Below are 16,701 nucleotides of genomic sequence, written 5' to 3' on the forward strand. Positions count from 1 at the left end.
CAAGGATCACCCCTTTCACCCGTACTCTTCAACATCTACATCCGCCCGCTCCTCAAAATCATCAGCAAACAGGACCTGCGCTACCACTCCTATGCGGACGACACGCAGCTTTACCTTCGAATCACCAACAAAAAAGACCAATTTCATGAACTTGGAAAGTGCCTCACACTGATCGACAATTGGATGACCGAAAGCTCCCTCAAACTTAACGGATCCAAAACAGAACTACTCATCCTTCACACAAATAAGAAATCCATTTCTAGGACCACATGGACACCACCCACCATCCTCGGACAAACCATCGCACCAAGCAAAAAAAATCAAAAGTCTCGGAGTCATCTTCGACTCAGACATGACGATGGATGCACAAATAGGATCAGTTGTCAGCAGTTCTCATCATCTGCTCCGCATGCTACGTAGACTCATCCCCTTTATCCCGAAAGAGGACACGGCAGTAGTGGTTGGAACAATCATCAACTCACGACTCGACTACGCGAACTCCCTCTACTTAGGGCTACCAAAATACCAGATGGCACGTCTACAAGTCGTCCAGAACACAGCAGCCAGACTGGTAACTGGTAAAAAGCCGTGGGAATCAGTCTCCCCGGTCTTGAGGTCCCTCCACTGGCTGTCCGTACAAGACAGGGTGACATTCAAGACGCTCTGCCTCACCCACAAATGTACACAGGGAAAAGCTCCTCAATACTTAAGCGAGAAAATAAAACCGTACGTCACCAATCGCATGCTCCGGTCAACCAACCAAAACCTTCTCCAAATTCCTAAATCCCGCTACAAATCGAAAGGAGAACGAAGATTTTCGGTCCAAGGACCTCGGCTCTGGAATGCTCTACCCACCACCATCCGCTTAGAGGAAAACCATCGGGCATTTAGGAAAAAGCTAAAGACCCACCTCTTCTGAAAGACCTGTACAACTCTGGATGCCAAGCGCCTTGAGGCGATTAAGTTTGCATTTGCTGCGCTATACAAGTTACTAACTCACTCAAAAAAAAAATATTTATAGCCCGCAGCTACAAATACTGCAGCTGCTGACTTTTAATATTAGGACACTTACCTGTCCTGGAGTCCAGCGCCATCCGCAGCAGAGGACGAGCGATCGCACGTCACTCTGTTGCTCCCCCCCCCTGCCATCCTCGGTGAGGGAACCAGAAGGTGAAGCGCTCCGGCTTCACTGCCCGGTTCCCTACGGCGCATGCGCGAGTCGCGCTATGCCTGTCGATTGGCTCCCGCTGTGTTCTGGGAGAACACAACGGGGGGGGGGGGGGGGGTGACGTCATGCCCGCAGTTTACTTGAGACTGTGTGGCCGGAAGTGGGTGCAAATACCTGTCTTTGTCTTTAGACAGGTATCTGCACCCCCCTCCCCTGAAAGGTGTCAAATGTGCCCCTGGAGGGGGGAGGGTTCCGATCACCGGAAGTTCCACTTTAGGGTGGAGCTCCGCTTTAAAATAGACAGATCTGTCCTAATACACACCACTATATCAGGACCTATTCTTTAATGTGCCGCTAAAGTAGAGTTGTTAATCACTTGACCTCCGGAAAGGTTTACCCCCTTTCATGACCAGGCCATTTTTTGCGATTCGGCACTGCGTTATTTTAACTGTCAATTGCACGGTCGTGCGACGATGGACCCAAATAACATTTATGTTCTTTTTTTCCCCACAAATACCTTTTGGTGGTATTTGATCACCTTTTATTTTTTTGCGTTATAAACAAATAAAAGACCATAAATTTTGATAAAAAAAACAAAATTTCTTACTTTCTGCTATTAAACATATCCAATAAAAAAAATGGAAAAAAAATCAAATTTCTTCATCAGATCAGGCCAACATATATTCTGCTACATATTTTTTTTGGTAAAAAATAAATAAATCCCAATAAGCGTATAATGATTGGTTTGCGCAAAAGTTATAGGGCCAGATTCTTGTAGATCGCCGCATCTTTGCGGCGGCGTAACGTATCTCATTTACGTTACACCGCCGCAAGTTTTACGGGCAAGTGCTTGATTCACAAAGCACTTGCCTGTAAAGTTGCGGCGGCGTAGCGTAAATCCTCCGGCGCAAGCCCACCTAATTTAAATGATCCAGGTAGGGGGCGTGGATCATTTAAATTAGGCGCGTTCCCGCGCCGAACGTACTGCGCATGCGCCGTCACTAAAATTTCCCGACATGCATTGCGCTAAATGACGTCGCAAGGACGTCATTGGTTTCGACGTTAACGTAAATGGCGTCCAGCGCCATTCACGGACGACTTACGCAAACAACGTAAATTTTCAAATTTCGACGCGGGAACGACGGCCATACTTAACATTGACTGCGCCTCATATACCCAGGGGCAACTTTACGCGTCGCAAATCTTACGTAAACGTCGTAACTTCACTGCATCGGTCGGGCGTACGTTCGGGAATTCGCGTATTTTGCTAATTTGCATACTTGATCGGGAAAACGACGTCGGTGACACCTAGCGGCGGAAAAAAAAATGCATTTAAGATCCGACAGCGTAAGAGCCTTACGCCTGTCGGATCTAATGGTTATCTATGCGTAACTGATTCTATGAATCAGGCGCATAGATACGACGGGCAGACTCAGAGATACGACGGCGTATCAGGCGATACGCCGGCGTATCTCTTTTGAGAATCTGCCCCATAGCATCTACAAACTATGGGATAGATTTATGGATTTTTTTTTACTAGCAATGGCGGCGATCAGCAATACTTTGCACCCATGCCTCACTGTGCCCATGCCTCACTGTGCCCATGACTAGACTGACGTTTAACATGGGAGTCTATGGAAGGGGTGCCCGGCTTTGAAAACTCGGTGCTCCCCGGCCGTAGGTCCCCCAGACAACAAACCTTGCACACTTGTATATGAAGAGTGGTACTACATGTGTGCCAAGTTTGGGGTCTAGGGAACCTACGGCCAGCCGGTACCCAAAGTCCGGGAGATCGGGTGCAAAAAGGTGACTCGAGTATAAGCCGAAGGGGGGCATTTTCAGCACAAAAAAATTTGCTGAAAAACTCGGCTTATACTCGAGTTTATACGGTAAATGAACTTACAGGAACAAAATCAGCTGTCAAATTACTTTACATGGCTGACAATTGAAGAACGTACGGCTTTGTTGTTATTACAACATATATTTGATGTACATCTCCTAATCCTACATTCTGCAACTGAACAAAAACCCCCCAGATCATCCTCTCGTCAATTTGCATGTAAATGACTTTCCAATGTACAAGCAGAGACTGGCACAGCGAATGACAAGGCTTAATTAAAATATCTTTCTATCTGGCACTCCAAACCCACTTCTTATTAATGATGAATTGTGACACTTAATAAAAAAAAAAATCAACTTCATGGCAAATTATTTTTTAAAAGCTCCTTCAAATGATATTTAGCCCAGGTTCACACTGGGTACGATTTGCTTCGATTTGAGATGCGATTTCACATCGGCGGCATTTGCCGGAAATGACACCGTCCTAATCGGTGCGACGCCGCATCTGCTGCGCTGCACGATTTAAAAAAGTAGTTCCTGTACTACTTTTTGCGATTTCGGGCCGCGATTTACATTGACATCTGTGAAGAAACCTGCACAGATGTCTCTTAAATCGCGTCCGAAATCGCGACTGCCAGCGGGAGTGAAATCGTGCGAGTTCAGCTGAACTCGCACGGCTTCACTCCCGCAGCCCAGTGTGAACCAGGGCTTAAGGTTGGAGCATGCTTTACGGATGACTAACTATTATCAGAGATTCAGGAAGTTAGCAAAAAATGGTGTAAAATATACAATTTAATAATACATAAAAACATGTTTACATACATTGAAGTCCATGTACAAAGAAATGCACCCATGACAAGGTGCCAATTTCTAACCTGGCAATCATCAGTAATAACATGTTTACAAGCATTTAATATTCACAGTAAATCTAAGGGGGCCACCATATTCATAGTTGGATAAATATGTTAAAATAATAGCATCTGCACGGTCAATATTCTTTGGATCCCTATCGAATTAGTATTATAGGCACATATTCAGGTGGGTGTGTAACATGTACACCATATCTAGTAGCTCAACGCGTTTCGTGGCTTGAAACCACTCTTCAGGAGCAGACATGTTAGGTATCTGCATTGGGAGAATAAATTAGCCACGTCAGTTACCGTATTTATCGGCGTATATCGCGCACTATTTTCCCCTTAAAATAAGGGGAAAATCGTGGGTGCGCGATATACGGCGATAGCCAATTCCCGCGCTCAGTTTGAAATCCTGCGCCGACATATACCGAGTGCAGTACACTCGGGTACATTCGGCTAGTCTCGGCTTCGCTCGTGCTCACGCATAAACGTCACAGAGCGTGAGCGAAGCCGAGCCTTGCTGAATGTACCCGAGTGTACTGCACTCGGTATATGTCGGCGGAGGCGTTCGAACTGAGCGCGGGAAGCGGGGACTCGACTTGAGGCGCGCGCTGGAGAAGCCGGGAGGACACCATCGAGGCCGCAGACGGACGCCGGACCGGACGATGGACGCTGGGAAGACACCAAAACTGTAAGTAATAAAATCATATAACATTTTTTTTACAGGAATTTCGGGGGCAACTTTAGGGGTGCGCGGTATACGCGGAAGCGCGTTATACCGCGATAAATACGGTAACTATGTCAGGGTAGGGGAGGATGGGTAAAACCCCCCCCCCAAAAACCGTATAAGACAAGATAACTTACGATATGTGTGCGTTAGAAGGCATGGCGTCAAGGACCGTGGGCCACCCAAGAGCATCAGTGTCGGGAACCGAGAGGGCATGTACAAGGGGGCAACCATCACAGAAGCTCAGAAGACTGAGGACATACTATGAATTTGGAGTATCATGGCCCTACCACCTGAGGGGGCTTCATCACAATACCCTACATTTATACTGTATTAAAACAAAAGTGCAGTGCTGAGGTTAGCAGGCTAGCACCATTCCTGGAGTCAGCAAAAAACTACCCTGGGCCTTATGTTGTATGAAAAACATATGTGCAAAAAGCACAACATACAGCACCGGGGTGAAGTGGGGTGACTGGGAGCCAAGCATGGAGTTGAGCTTTAATACACAATTTAGTTTACTGTATGCAAGTACAACACTTAGAAATGCGCAGTAATCAGCACTTGCCTTTGTCAATTATTCTTAGCCTAATGTAATTGTTGCAGGATATATAATTACTTATATAATAATGCCCTTTCTGTGGTTATGCCCCACTACTCCTAATTATGAATATAAAAAATGTAAATTATCAACAAGATGTGGGAAACCAGAAGATCAGCAGAATTTTCCCTGACATTGCCAGTATATGTACTGTAAATGTCAGCAGTAAATGACTCAATGACACACTAAAGTGACGGTTTATGACAGTTAGATATAGACAGCATTGTGTTCTGGATGTCCTCTAGCACAACATGCATGCTACCTCATAGCAAACACAATAGAAGAATGTTTTCTCTTTGCTTTTGAAAATGTTAAGAAGAACATAAAAGAAAGTCGCATTTCTGAGATTTTTGTCAGTAATTTAGCTATAGATCAGTAATATAAAGTAACTGTGAACTTGGCTGATGCATTTACCTGAGGCAGGCTTTGACAAAATCCGGGCGCCCGGTCGCAATTGCGGCAAGAAATTGTGACCTGGCGCCTAGGGAAGCTCAGGGCTGCAGAAGGCCGCAAAGCCGCGGCCTCAATTACCGGCCGGCGCGGGGCGCGATCGCGGCGGGCCCATGCCTTCCGGTAATTGAGGCCGCGTCTTTGCGGCCTTCACAGAAGGAAGCCGAGGCCGAGGCTGGTGACATATCCGAGAACAGTTAATACATTCAGTATGGACCTGAAACATCACTGAGAATGCAGCCTATCCATTCACTAGAGGGAAAAATAGGACGCAGTCTATCCATTAGAGACTGGTGACATCTGTGAAAATACAGCCTATCCATTCACAGCAAGCCAGTAACATCAATGTCAATACATTTAGTACAGACTGGTGACATCACTGAGAATGTGGCCTTTCTATCCACTAGACAGAAGCAGTGACATCATTGGGGATGCAGCCTATCCATTAGAGACTGGTGACATCACTGAGAATGCAGGCTATCCATTAACAAGAGACCGGTGACATTGATAAGGATGCAGTCTATCCATTCACTAATTACTGGTGACATAACTAAGAATACAGCCTATCCATTCATTAGACACATCACTAAGAATGCAGCCTGTTCGTTAATTAGGGACTAGTGAAATTACTGAGAATGTGTAGAAATTCAGCAAAAGCAAGGACTAAACCAGGGCTCAAAATTTAAAGTTATAAGCCAAGAGATACTCGCCACCAGTTGCTCCACCCAACCACTGCCCTGCCCCTAAGTCCGCCCCTCAACACGCCCTCATAAATTATCATATGAAATTACACGGTTAAATGTTTTGTGCAGAATTGGGTTCCAGAAATAAATATTAACAATAACTTTAACAATATTAACATAAAGCATATCAGTACCGATCAGTGCAGCCTACCAGTGCCCATAAGTAACCATCAGTGCAGACTATCAGCGCCCATCAGTGCAGCCAATCAGTGCTCAGCCATGCCGCTTAAAGGTGCCCAAGCAGTGCTTCCTATCAGTGCTGCCTATCAGTGCCCAGCAGTGCCACATTATCAGTGCCCAGCAGTGCCGCCTATCAGTGCCCAAGCAGTGCCGCCTATCAGTGCCCAAGCAGTGCCGCCTATCAATGCCGCCTTATCAGTGCCCAGCAGTGCTGCCTTATCAGTGCAGCCTATCATTGGCCATCAGTGCAGCAGAGGATCTGCCATCCGCATGACACAGAGAGGGGATCTCCCGCTGAGATGCTGCATCTATATGAATAGCTGAGCACTGTCAAACGAAGTCCCGCCTCCTAGACCGGCTACTCTAATAGACAGCACACTGGTCCAATGCCGATCCAGGAGGTGGGACTTTGACAGTGGCCGGCCCCCTCCGAGCTAGTCTGATGGCTGCACCGCTTCTGCTAGAAGCGATCAGCCAGGAAGTAGTCAGCCCAGTCCACCCCTGCTCCATACTCGCCCTCCACTAATTTCCACTTGCCAAATGCAAGTGGAAATTTTGAGGGCTGGACTAAACTATGGCTAAAGACTTTCTTATGCTCATCCAAACAAATGGCTTCTTCTATTGTATGTCTGCAACAAGTACCCTTTTATGTCTAAGTTCCGACCCTCAGTATCACTTACTTGCCACATCAGACCCAGCTCCAGCTTCACTGACCCCCAGGCATGCCACGACATCTCCGGCTATGGTTGGTGCCAGGAACTGGCGTTTCAGCTCCTCACTGCCAAATCTGTGACATACAAAGGTAAAACAGCTTTGTCAAGGCAAGTATACATACATAGTCCATTTACTAGGACTGAGCGACACAAAAAATGTCAAAATTAACAACATTTGGGACATAATGGGTAGAATTTATTAAAACTGGAGCAGCCAGAGTCTGGAGCACCTGTACATGTCAACCAATCAGCTTCTATCTTTAGCTTGTTCAGTTAAGTTTTGAAAATAGAAGATAGAAGCTGATTGTTTGGGATGTACAGCTGCTCTAGACTCTGGCTGTTCCAGTATTGATAAATTCCCATAAATCAAAGCAGATGCACACAAATTATGGTTACAGCAATAGGTAATGGCAGACGATTCTTGACCCCTCTTTATTGATGAGAATGTCTTCTTTTATATATACTGTATATATAAAATCAGTTTTATTGTTTTTAATAGAGTACAAAAATTTCAAATACTAAGATTGGGTCATTACAATATAATATCTTTGCATAGAGAATGTGTAGATCTTTAGGAAGGCAAGTACCAAGTGATACAGTTAAGAATCAAATATACAGTATTTATTCCTTCTTCCTTGCTATTCACCAGTATATCACCAACTTAATGAGTATATGTGTGATGACACTGCATTGAATTAGAAAATATGAAACAGAGTATAAAATAAGAAATTTATATTTAGAGGGTCTGGAAAGTTATTTCTAGAGTCGTCCCGATACCGATACTGAGCATTTGCCCGAGTACTTGTACTCGGGCAAATGCTCCGATGTTTCACCCGATACCTGGGCAGTCAGGGTGATCAGTGTGGTGGGGGAGTTACAAGCACGGATCACCCTGTATAGATTTAAAAGTCTGACAGCCGGTCCCCTCTCTCAAGACCCCCCGCCGCGGCTTTCAGCTGTGATCGGTGCTTCTCTCCCCCACACGATCACCGCTGACTGTCCCCGATGCTCCTCCAGTCCCCATCCGTCCTTCTCCATGCTGCTGTCCCCCTCCGTTCTCTTCCATGTCCCCCTCCATGCATCTGTCTCCCTCTCTCCTCTGTGTCCCCCTCTCTTCTCCCCCTCCATGCATCTGTCCTCCTCTCTTCTCCCCCTACGTGCATCTGTCCCCCTCTCTTCTCCCCCTACGTGCTGCCAGCCCCCTCGATATCTCAGGATGGAGAGCGGAGGTAGGAGCCGGTAAACCCGGCTCCTTCGTTTTCTGAATGGACAGAGTCAGTGATCACTCACTCTGTCCATTCACATAACTGAAACATTGTAACCTTCTGTGATTATGATGTCTCAGTTAATGAATGAAGAGAAGCCGATGTCTCCATTCATTTTCAGTGCAGCGGAGGCTGCTGAGAAAGGGACTGGGGAATCTGTGTCCCTTATCCCTTTTCCTGTCTCAAAGGGGAGATGCCAGAGGTCTGTTAAGACCCCTGAAATCTCACCATTGCCCCCCAACAGGGCTGATAAAAACAAAAATTGCAATAAGTAATAAAAAAAAAAATTGGAAAAAATAATAATAAAAAAAAAACAACAAAAAAACACTCTGACACTGTCCCCACATCCCCCCGCCCCCCCCCCCCCTTAAAAAAAAGAAAGCATTGTAAAAAATAAAGTGTAAACAAAATTTAATTAAACAAATTAAAAATACTGACACATGTGCCACTGTCACATGAGATTAAATAAAAGTATTGGTAATCGGTATCGGCGAGTACTTGAAAAAAAGTATCGGTACTTGTAATCGGTCTTAAAAAAGTGGTATTGGGACAACCCTAGTTATTTCAAGGGTTCCTCCGTGGCAAAAACAAGTTGAGAAAGGCTGGATTAGACATTTTGCTGCACTTAAGAGGTGAGGAGCGACACTGTTATAAGAATTGATGGAAGAGGAAGTATCATGGAGAGGTGCACACCTGAGGGTAGTTTTCTTTATCCACGGTAAAAGAGACTCCCAACATTGTTTAACTTTATGGCACATCCACCATATATGAAGGACACGCCATCCTGTGTGCTCTCTCTCAAACACCTAGAAGAGGTGCCTGAGAACATAATGGCTAGGTGAGAAGTCTTATACCACCTAGAGAGGAATTCGTAGCACTTTTCCTGTATTCTGGTACTGATGGATGAAATATTTGTTCACCTAAGGATTTTTTGTGTATGGGTCATTGGGAACTCCTTCTCTCATTCTTTCATATGGAAATACAGAACTTGTCCGGATTAGAGAATGTCTGCTTTCTTTTCCAAGATAACACAACATATAATGATTATTATTTTCCAAGGCATCAACATTCTTACTGTGTCCATACTGTCCATATATGTTCTCTGTTGTACACACTTTCACCTTAAAAATGTAACTAAACTGTCTTATCCTTTAGATCAAGGGTCTCCAAACGTTCTAAAGAAAAGGCCAGTTTACAGTCCTTCAGACTTTAGGGGGGGCCGGACTGTGCCCAGTGGGAGTAAACAATGCCCGATTTTTGGTATTAATAGGAGAAAAAGTTGGTGTCAGTGGAAGGAATGGTGTCCCAATGTTGGTGTTGGTGGGAGGAAAAATTCCTCAAGGGCCGGATGAAGGCAAGCAAAGGGCCGCATCCGGCCCCAGGGCTACAGTTTGGAGAGCACTGCTTTAGAGTCAAGGATTCTGCCATCTTAGCTTCTGTGTGGTTTGCAGTTGCAATGGTGCTGCATGTGATCAGTTATGACGCCAGCCATTTCATAATTTGACAGTGCGAGTGTTGAGAGCACAAGAAACTGACATGTTATTACTCACGATTGGATCCAACTGTTGTTGGAAACAATTATGTACACGGGACGTTTTTACAACTGCTCCTAAATGATTAAACTTGACAGATAGTAACCCACGTTTAAAACGTCAGTTTTGTCGCGTTTGCATTTAGAAGCGTTTCAAACAAATATATATATATTTTTTTTAAATGGACAAAAATGAAAAACGCCTATAAACGAAACGCTGCTAAATGCGAGTTATCGCGTTTAGTCGCATTTGGCATCTGAAACTTGGAAATCTGCGTCTGAAACCCATTTTTTTGCTTTTAAAGAAACTCTGTTGAAACGCAACTGCCTAAAAACGGAAATAAACGAGACTGTGTACATGGTCACATAGGATAACATTAAATGAGTTCAGGGGCAGTTGAAAAAAGCGTCCAACTGTCTCTGAACTGATTAATCAGAAGGGTCTAGTTACATATTACCCACTTGCCGATCACCGCACGACTATTTACGTTGACAGAATGGCACGGGCAGGCAGATTGGCGTACAGGTACATCCATTCAAATATGCCGCCCAATGAGGAATGCCTTTGTAAACAAGGCATTCCCCTATTCTGCCTAGTGACACTGTCACTGATGACCGTGCCCTGTGATTGGGAACGGTCATCAGTGACGTGTAAGAATCGCTTTTTTGTAAAAAAAAAAAAAAAGAATCGCTTCCTAGGGAACACTTAACCCCTACAGTAATCAGTGCATTTTTATAGCACTGATCGCTGTAAAAATTACAATGGTCCCAAAATGGTGTCAAAAGTGTCCGATGTATCCGCCATAATGTCACAGTCCCGATAAAAATCGCTGATCGCTGCCATAACTAGTAAAATAAAAAATGATTAATAAAAATGCCATAAAACAGTCCCCTATTTTTTAGACGCTACAACTTTTGCGCAAATCAATCAATAAACGCTTATTGCGATTTTTTTTAACAGAAATATGTAGAACAATACGTATCGGCCTAAACTGTGGAAAAAAACGTTTTTTATATATATTTTTTGGGGGATATTTATTATAGCAAAAATTTTAAATATAGATTTTTTTTTCAAAATTGTCGCTCTTTTTTTGTTTATAGCGTAAAAAAAAAAAAAAAATGGCAGAGGTGATCAAATACCACCAAAAGAAAGCTCTATTTGTGGGGGGGGGGAAAAGGACGCCAATTTTGTTTGGGAGCCACGTCGCACGACCGCGCAATTGTCAGTTAAATCGACTCAGTGCCGAATGGCAAAAAATGGCCTGGTCTTTGACCACCAAAATAGTCCAGGGCCGAAGTGGTTAATGAATGTCTGACATAGCATGTTAAAGCGGATGTAATCCGCTGGTGGTAAAAAAAAAGAATCCTGCAAGAATGTCATAATGTGCTAGTATGCCATTTTTTACATTTCTTCAGTTACATTCCATTTTTACATTCTGTTTTCCCAGGAACCAGGACATGTATAAAGATGAAGAATTCTGACACTTTTCTGACCTGTAATTTAAAAATGATTGTTGCCAGGCAGTCAGGCAACCAGCATTTCCATAAAGGAATCCAAACGATGGGCCACCCTTATTCACCTCTCACGACAGTCAGGTGCACCCTAGGTGCCGCTTAAGGACCGCCTCCTGCACATATACGTCAGCAGAATGGCACGGCTGGGCACAAGCATGTACAGGTACGTCCTCTAAGTGCCCAGCCGTGGGTCGCGCGCGCCCGGTTCGAAGCTCCATGACCGCGGGACCAGCGGACCCGACCGCCGCTGGAGTCCCGCGATCGGTCCCCGGAGCTCAAGAACGGGGAGAGCTGTGTGTAAACACAGCTTCCCCGTTCTTCACTGTGGCACCGTCATTGATCGTCTGTTCCCTTTTATAGGGAAACACATTCGATGACGTCACACCTACAACCACACCCCCTACAGTTAGAAACACAAATGAGGTCACGCTTAACCCTTTCAGCGCCCCCTTGTGGTTAACTCCCAAACTGCAATTGTAATTTTCACAGTAAACAATGCCTTTTTAATGCATTTTTTGCTGTGAAAATTACAATGGTCCCAAAAATGTGCCAAAATTGTCTGAAGTGTCCGCCATAATGTCGCAGTCACGAAAAAAATCGCTGATCGCCGCCATTAGTAGTAAAAAAAAAAAAATTAATAAAAATGCAATAAAACTATGCCCTATTTTGTAAACGCTATACATTTTGCGCAAACCAATCGATAAACGCTTATTGCGATTTTTTTAACCAAAAATAGGTAGAAGAATACGTATCGGCCTAAACGGAGGAAAACATTTTTTTTTCATATATTTTTGGGGGATATTTATTATAGCAAAAAGTAAAAAATATTGTATTGTCGCTCTATTTTTGTTTATAGCGCATTTTTTGCGATTTTTTTTTACCAAAAATAGGTAGAAGAATACGTATCCGCCTAAACTGAGGAAAACATTTTTTTTTTGATATTTTTGGGGGGATATCTATTATAGCAAAAAGTTAAAAATATTGAATTTTTTTCAAAATTGTCGTTCTATTTTTGTTTATAGCGCAAAAAATAAAAACCGCAGTGGTGATCAAATACCACCAAAAGAAAGCTCCTTTTCTGGGAAAAAAATGACGCCAATTTTGTTTGGGAGCCACGTAGCACGACCGCGCAATTGTCAGTTAAAGCGACGCAGTGCCGAATCGCAAAAACTGGCCAGGTCCTTTAGCTGCCTAAAGGTCTGGGTCTTAAGTGGCTAGAGAAACATATAGGCTGTCAGTTTGAGTTTGTGTCACTCATACCTCCACCAGTGTAAGCTCCTGCCCTGTCGGAGGGATTTCAATTTTAAGACAGTGTGTAGAAATTTACAGCAATTTATTATAAAAAAGGAATGATAGCAGATACACAAAATGCAGCTTCAAAATCATTTTACCATTTTTTAATACATACAGACAAATGGAGATTTTCTTTTCTCACCTGCCTTCAGCAGTTAAAGCAAGAACAGTATTAAATTATATATCAGACATGTCTCCGCGTTGCTTTGCATAAGTAATTTTCACTTACTCTGCAGTGTCAACGGCATTATGCAAATCGCTCTGCAGATTTGACCTTTAAAATAAAAGAAGGCACGGATAACGTCTAAATTACAGGATGAGAATGGTCCGCTCTTTTTTTTTTTTTTTTTTAAGCAAGCTGCGAGGGCACACTTTGATGGCGGAAAGGCGAATATAATTTTGCGGCGTATCTCCTTCAAACATCTTCAATTTATTTTCACATTTCCAGTTCCTCTAAGGTGTGTGAATTAACAGGATACTCAGATGCACATTATTTCGTTTTTCCACTTTTTTCAAGCAGATTAACGAATCACAAAACTCTATTATGCCATTTTGTATTAACAAAGTTCACTTGGCGTGCTGCAACTTGTTATAAAAGGCGCCTCATTAAAAGAAAAGTTTTAAAAAATAAAGATTTTGTTTTTTTTCACAAGAGAGCAGCCACTGAGATTCAGCCGATAGGCTAGAATCATAAGCAAAATTTTGCAGTCATTTTTTTCCAGTCATGTTTTTAATCAAATTCTGGATTTCTTTTTTTAAGAGTTTCATTTACAGTGGAACCTCGGATTACGAGGATAATCCATTCCAGGAGAATGCTTGTAATCCAAAGCACTCGCATATCAAAGCGAGTTTCCCCATAGAAGTCAATAGGGTAGATTCAGGTACCTTTTGCGGCAGCGTATCTCCAGATACGCCGCCGTAATTTGAATTCCGTGCCCGCGTAGTGTTACGCCGATTCACAAAGGCAGTTACGCTGAAAAAATAGGCTTCCTAGGGGCGCTTCCGTTGTTGTCGGCGGAGAATTTCCTAGATACGCCGATTCACAAACGTACGTGCGCCCGGCGTTTACGTTAGGCTTTTTCGGCGTAAGGTTGTTCCTGCTATTAGGAGGCGCACGCAATGTTAAGTATGGACGTCGTTCCCGTGTCAAAATTTGAATTTTTTACGTAGTTTGCGTAAGTCGTTCGTGAATAGGGCTGGACGTAATTTACGTTCACGTCGAAACCAATATGTCGATGCGCCGTACTTGGAAGCAATGCACACTGGGATATGTACACAGACGGCGCATGCGCCGTCCGTACAAAACGTCAATCACGTCGGGTCATCCATTATTTACATAAAACACGCCCCCCCTTCCACATTTGAATTACGCGGGCTTACGCCGGCACCATTTAGGCTACGCCGCCACAACTTACGGAGCAAGTGCTTCATGAATACAGCACTTGCTCCTGTAAATACGGCGGCGTAGCGTAAATACGATACGCTGCGCCGCCGTATCAGTGCGCGCCCCTACCTGAATCTACCCCAATGGAAACAAAGATAATTAGCTCTACATTGACTTCAATTGCATGTAATACCGCCTGTGGCCAGAAGTGGGGGGGGGGGCACCGGAGAGCCTCAGAAATACTCGGGGACAGGTCGGCTGAACTTGTAAACACTTGGGAACGGAGTATTTCTGAACGGCTCTGAACCGTTTCCGGGTGTCACCGGCGCCCCCCGCACCTTTGGCCAAATGCGGTACTGCACGCTCCATTTGCTTGAATTCTGCTCGTGTCGCAAGACAACACTCGCAAACCGAGTCAGAGTTAAAAAAAATAAAGTTGCCCGTCTTTCAAAATGCTTGTTAACCGCATTACTCGTTAACCAAGGTTCCACTGTACTTGTTTTTACATTCACTCCAAGCACAGTGATCAAGACGGTGTGCCGAAACGCATCTGCTTTTGTACTTTTTTCATTTGTGCCAATAAAACTATTAACATTTGATATGGACGTACACTCTTCTGCCTCGTTTATAATCAAAGTCCACTCAATATGGATCATGCCAAACTGATAAGACCTCCTACTGACTTCCTGGTGTGCAAGTCACGTGATACAGGCGCGATCCCTCCTCCCACAGTCATTGGAGATCTGTGTATGTCTTTACTCTCTAAGGCAGTGAAGGCAACACAAAAGCAGGAAAAGGAATCTCTGTGCAGGGGAAATACAGTATAAATGGGCATCTTCCGATTACAATCTACAAAAAAATATAAACCTATGTACAATGCCTTGAAAAAGTATTCATACCCCTTGATATTCTCCACATTTTGTCATGTTACAACCAAAAACGTAAATGTATTTTATTGGGATTTTATGTGATAGACCAACACAAAGTGACACGTAATTGTGAAATGGAAGGAAAATTATAAATGGTTTTCAAAACTTTTTACAAATAAATCTGTGAAAAGTGTGGGGTGCATTTGTATTCAGCCCCCCCTGAGTCAATACTTTATAAAAAAATCTTATAGTGTAATTACAGCTGCAAGTCTCTACCAGCTTTGCACATCTAGAGAGGGACATTTTTGCCCATTTGTCATTGCAAAATATCTCAAGCTCTGTCAGATTGGATGGAGAGCGTCTGAACAGCAATTTAAAGCGGTGGTTCCCCTAAAAATAAACTTTTGACATTGCATTTGCTATAATAATTACAGTTAGAATCGGCTGGTTTAATGTAAAAAATACCTCCGTACGTAGCGTTTGTATTATTCGTTCCCACCGCCACTTCCGGGTACGATGCTGGCGGTGGGCGTTCCTTATTGATGGACAGGCATCCGACCGACGCATCCATCGCGTCACGAGATGCCGAAAGAAGCCGAACGTCGGTGCGGCTCTATACGCCGCATGCGCAACGACGTTCGGCTTCTTTCTGCATCTCGTGACGCGAGATACTCCGGCGTATTTCCTCTGTGAATCTGGCCCACTATTCCTCCACACGCATTAAGGTGAGAGTTTACAACACCTTTAAGCAAAGGTGATTTAAAGAGTCATTGTAATCATTTGATTAATATTTTTCTTTTATTTGTTCACTTTGAATTCGAATTGAAAAAAAATAACATTTTGGTTTCGACGGATTTAAAATGTATCGATTTGAACATTTCTAAACCAAAAAAAAAAAAAACGGTAAACTGAAAAAATTCTGAATACGAATTGAACGAATCAACCAAATTTAACAAAACAAAATAAACTAGATTGCTGAATCAAAACAAAACTATTATTTTTTCGTCATGCACATTCCGATTGATGGGTGCCCTGGTGCCGGGTCCAGATGCCACAATAGTCGGCTTTTAATGCAGCTATCCCCGCCGGTTGCCTGTCAGATTAGTGAAGCACGGAGCCGAGCGAGTGAAGCGATCTGAAACTTCTCCTCGGTTCTGCGCTACACTGATCTGACAGGTGGAGCCCAATAGAACGAGTCGGCTGCACTACTAAATGTCAATGCAGGTGAGAGAGCTGCGGAGAGAAAGGAGGGGGGAGGGGGGGCTGATTGTGCGGAGAGAGTAGAGACTACAAAGTTTTGGGTGTTCTGTGGAGGTCAGAGCTATGGAGCTAGGTGTGTGTGGGGGTGGGTGTAGATTGTGCAAAGTGGGAGCTGTGGGTAGGGGGATTTGTACAGAGTTAAAGGGGTTGTAAATCCTCAAGGTTTTTCGCCTTAATGCATTTTATGCATTAAGGTGAAAAACCTCCTGTGATGTATTTCAGACCAGAGCTCCCATTTTACTTACCTGAACCCGGTCTTTTCAGCGATGGGGATGAACACATCAGCTCCAGTCGGCATCTTGGGTCCTGAAT

General features: G+C 43.9%; 1 protein-coding gene across 1 annotated transcript in view; it reads right to left on the reverse strand.

The window, feature by feature from the left end:
- LOC120939899 (probable acyl-CoA dehydrogenase 6) overlaps positions 1 to 16,701 on the reverse strand; it is a 131,113-nt gene that overhangs the window by 37,900 nt on the left and 76,512 nt on the right. Inside the window, exon 5 of the mRNA XM_040352323.1 lies at positions 7,240 to 7,346. Coding sequence (XP_040208257.1) covers positions 7,240 to 7,346 — 107 coding nt within the window. The remainder of the gene's footprint in view (positions 1 to 7,239; positions 7,347 to 16,701) is intronic.

The sequence above is a fragment of the Rana temporaria genome, chromosome 5, assembly GCF_905171775.1.
Source record: "Rana temporaria chromosome 5, aRanTem1.1, whole genome shotgun sequence".
Lineage (NCBI taxonomy): Eukaryota > Metazoa > Chordata > Amphibia > Anura > Ranidae > Rana > Rana temporaria.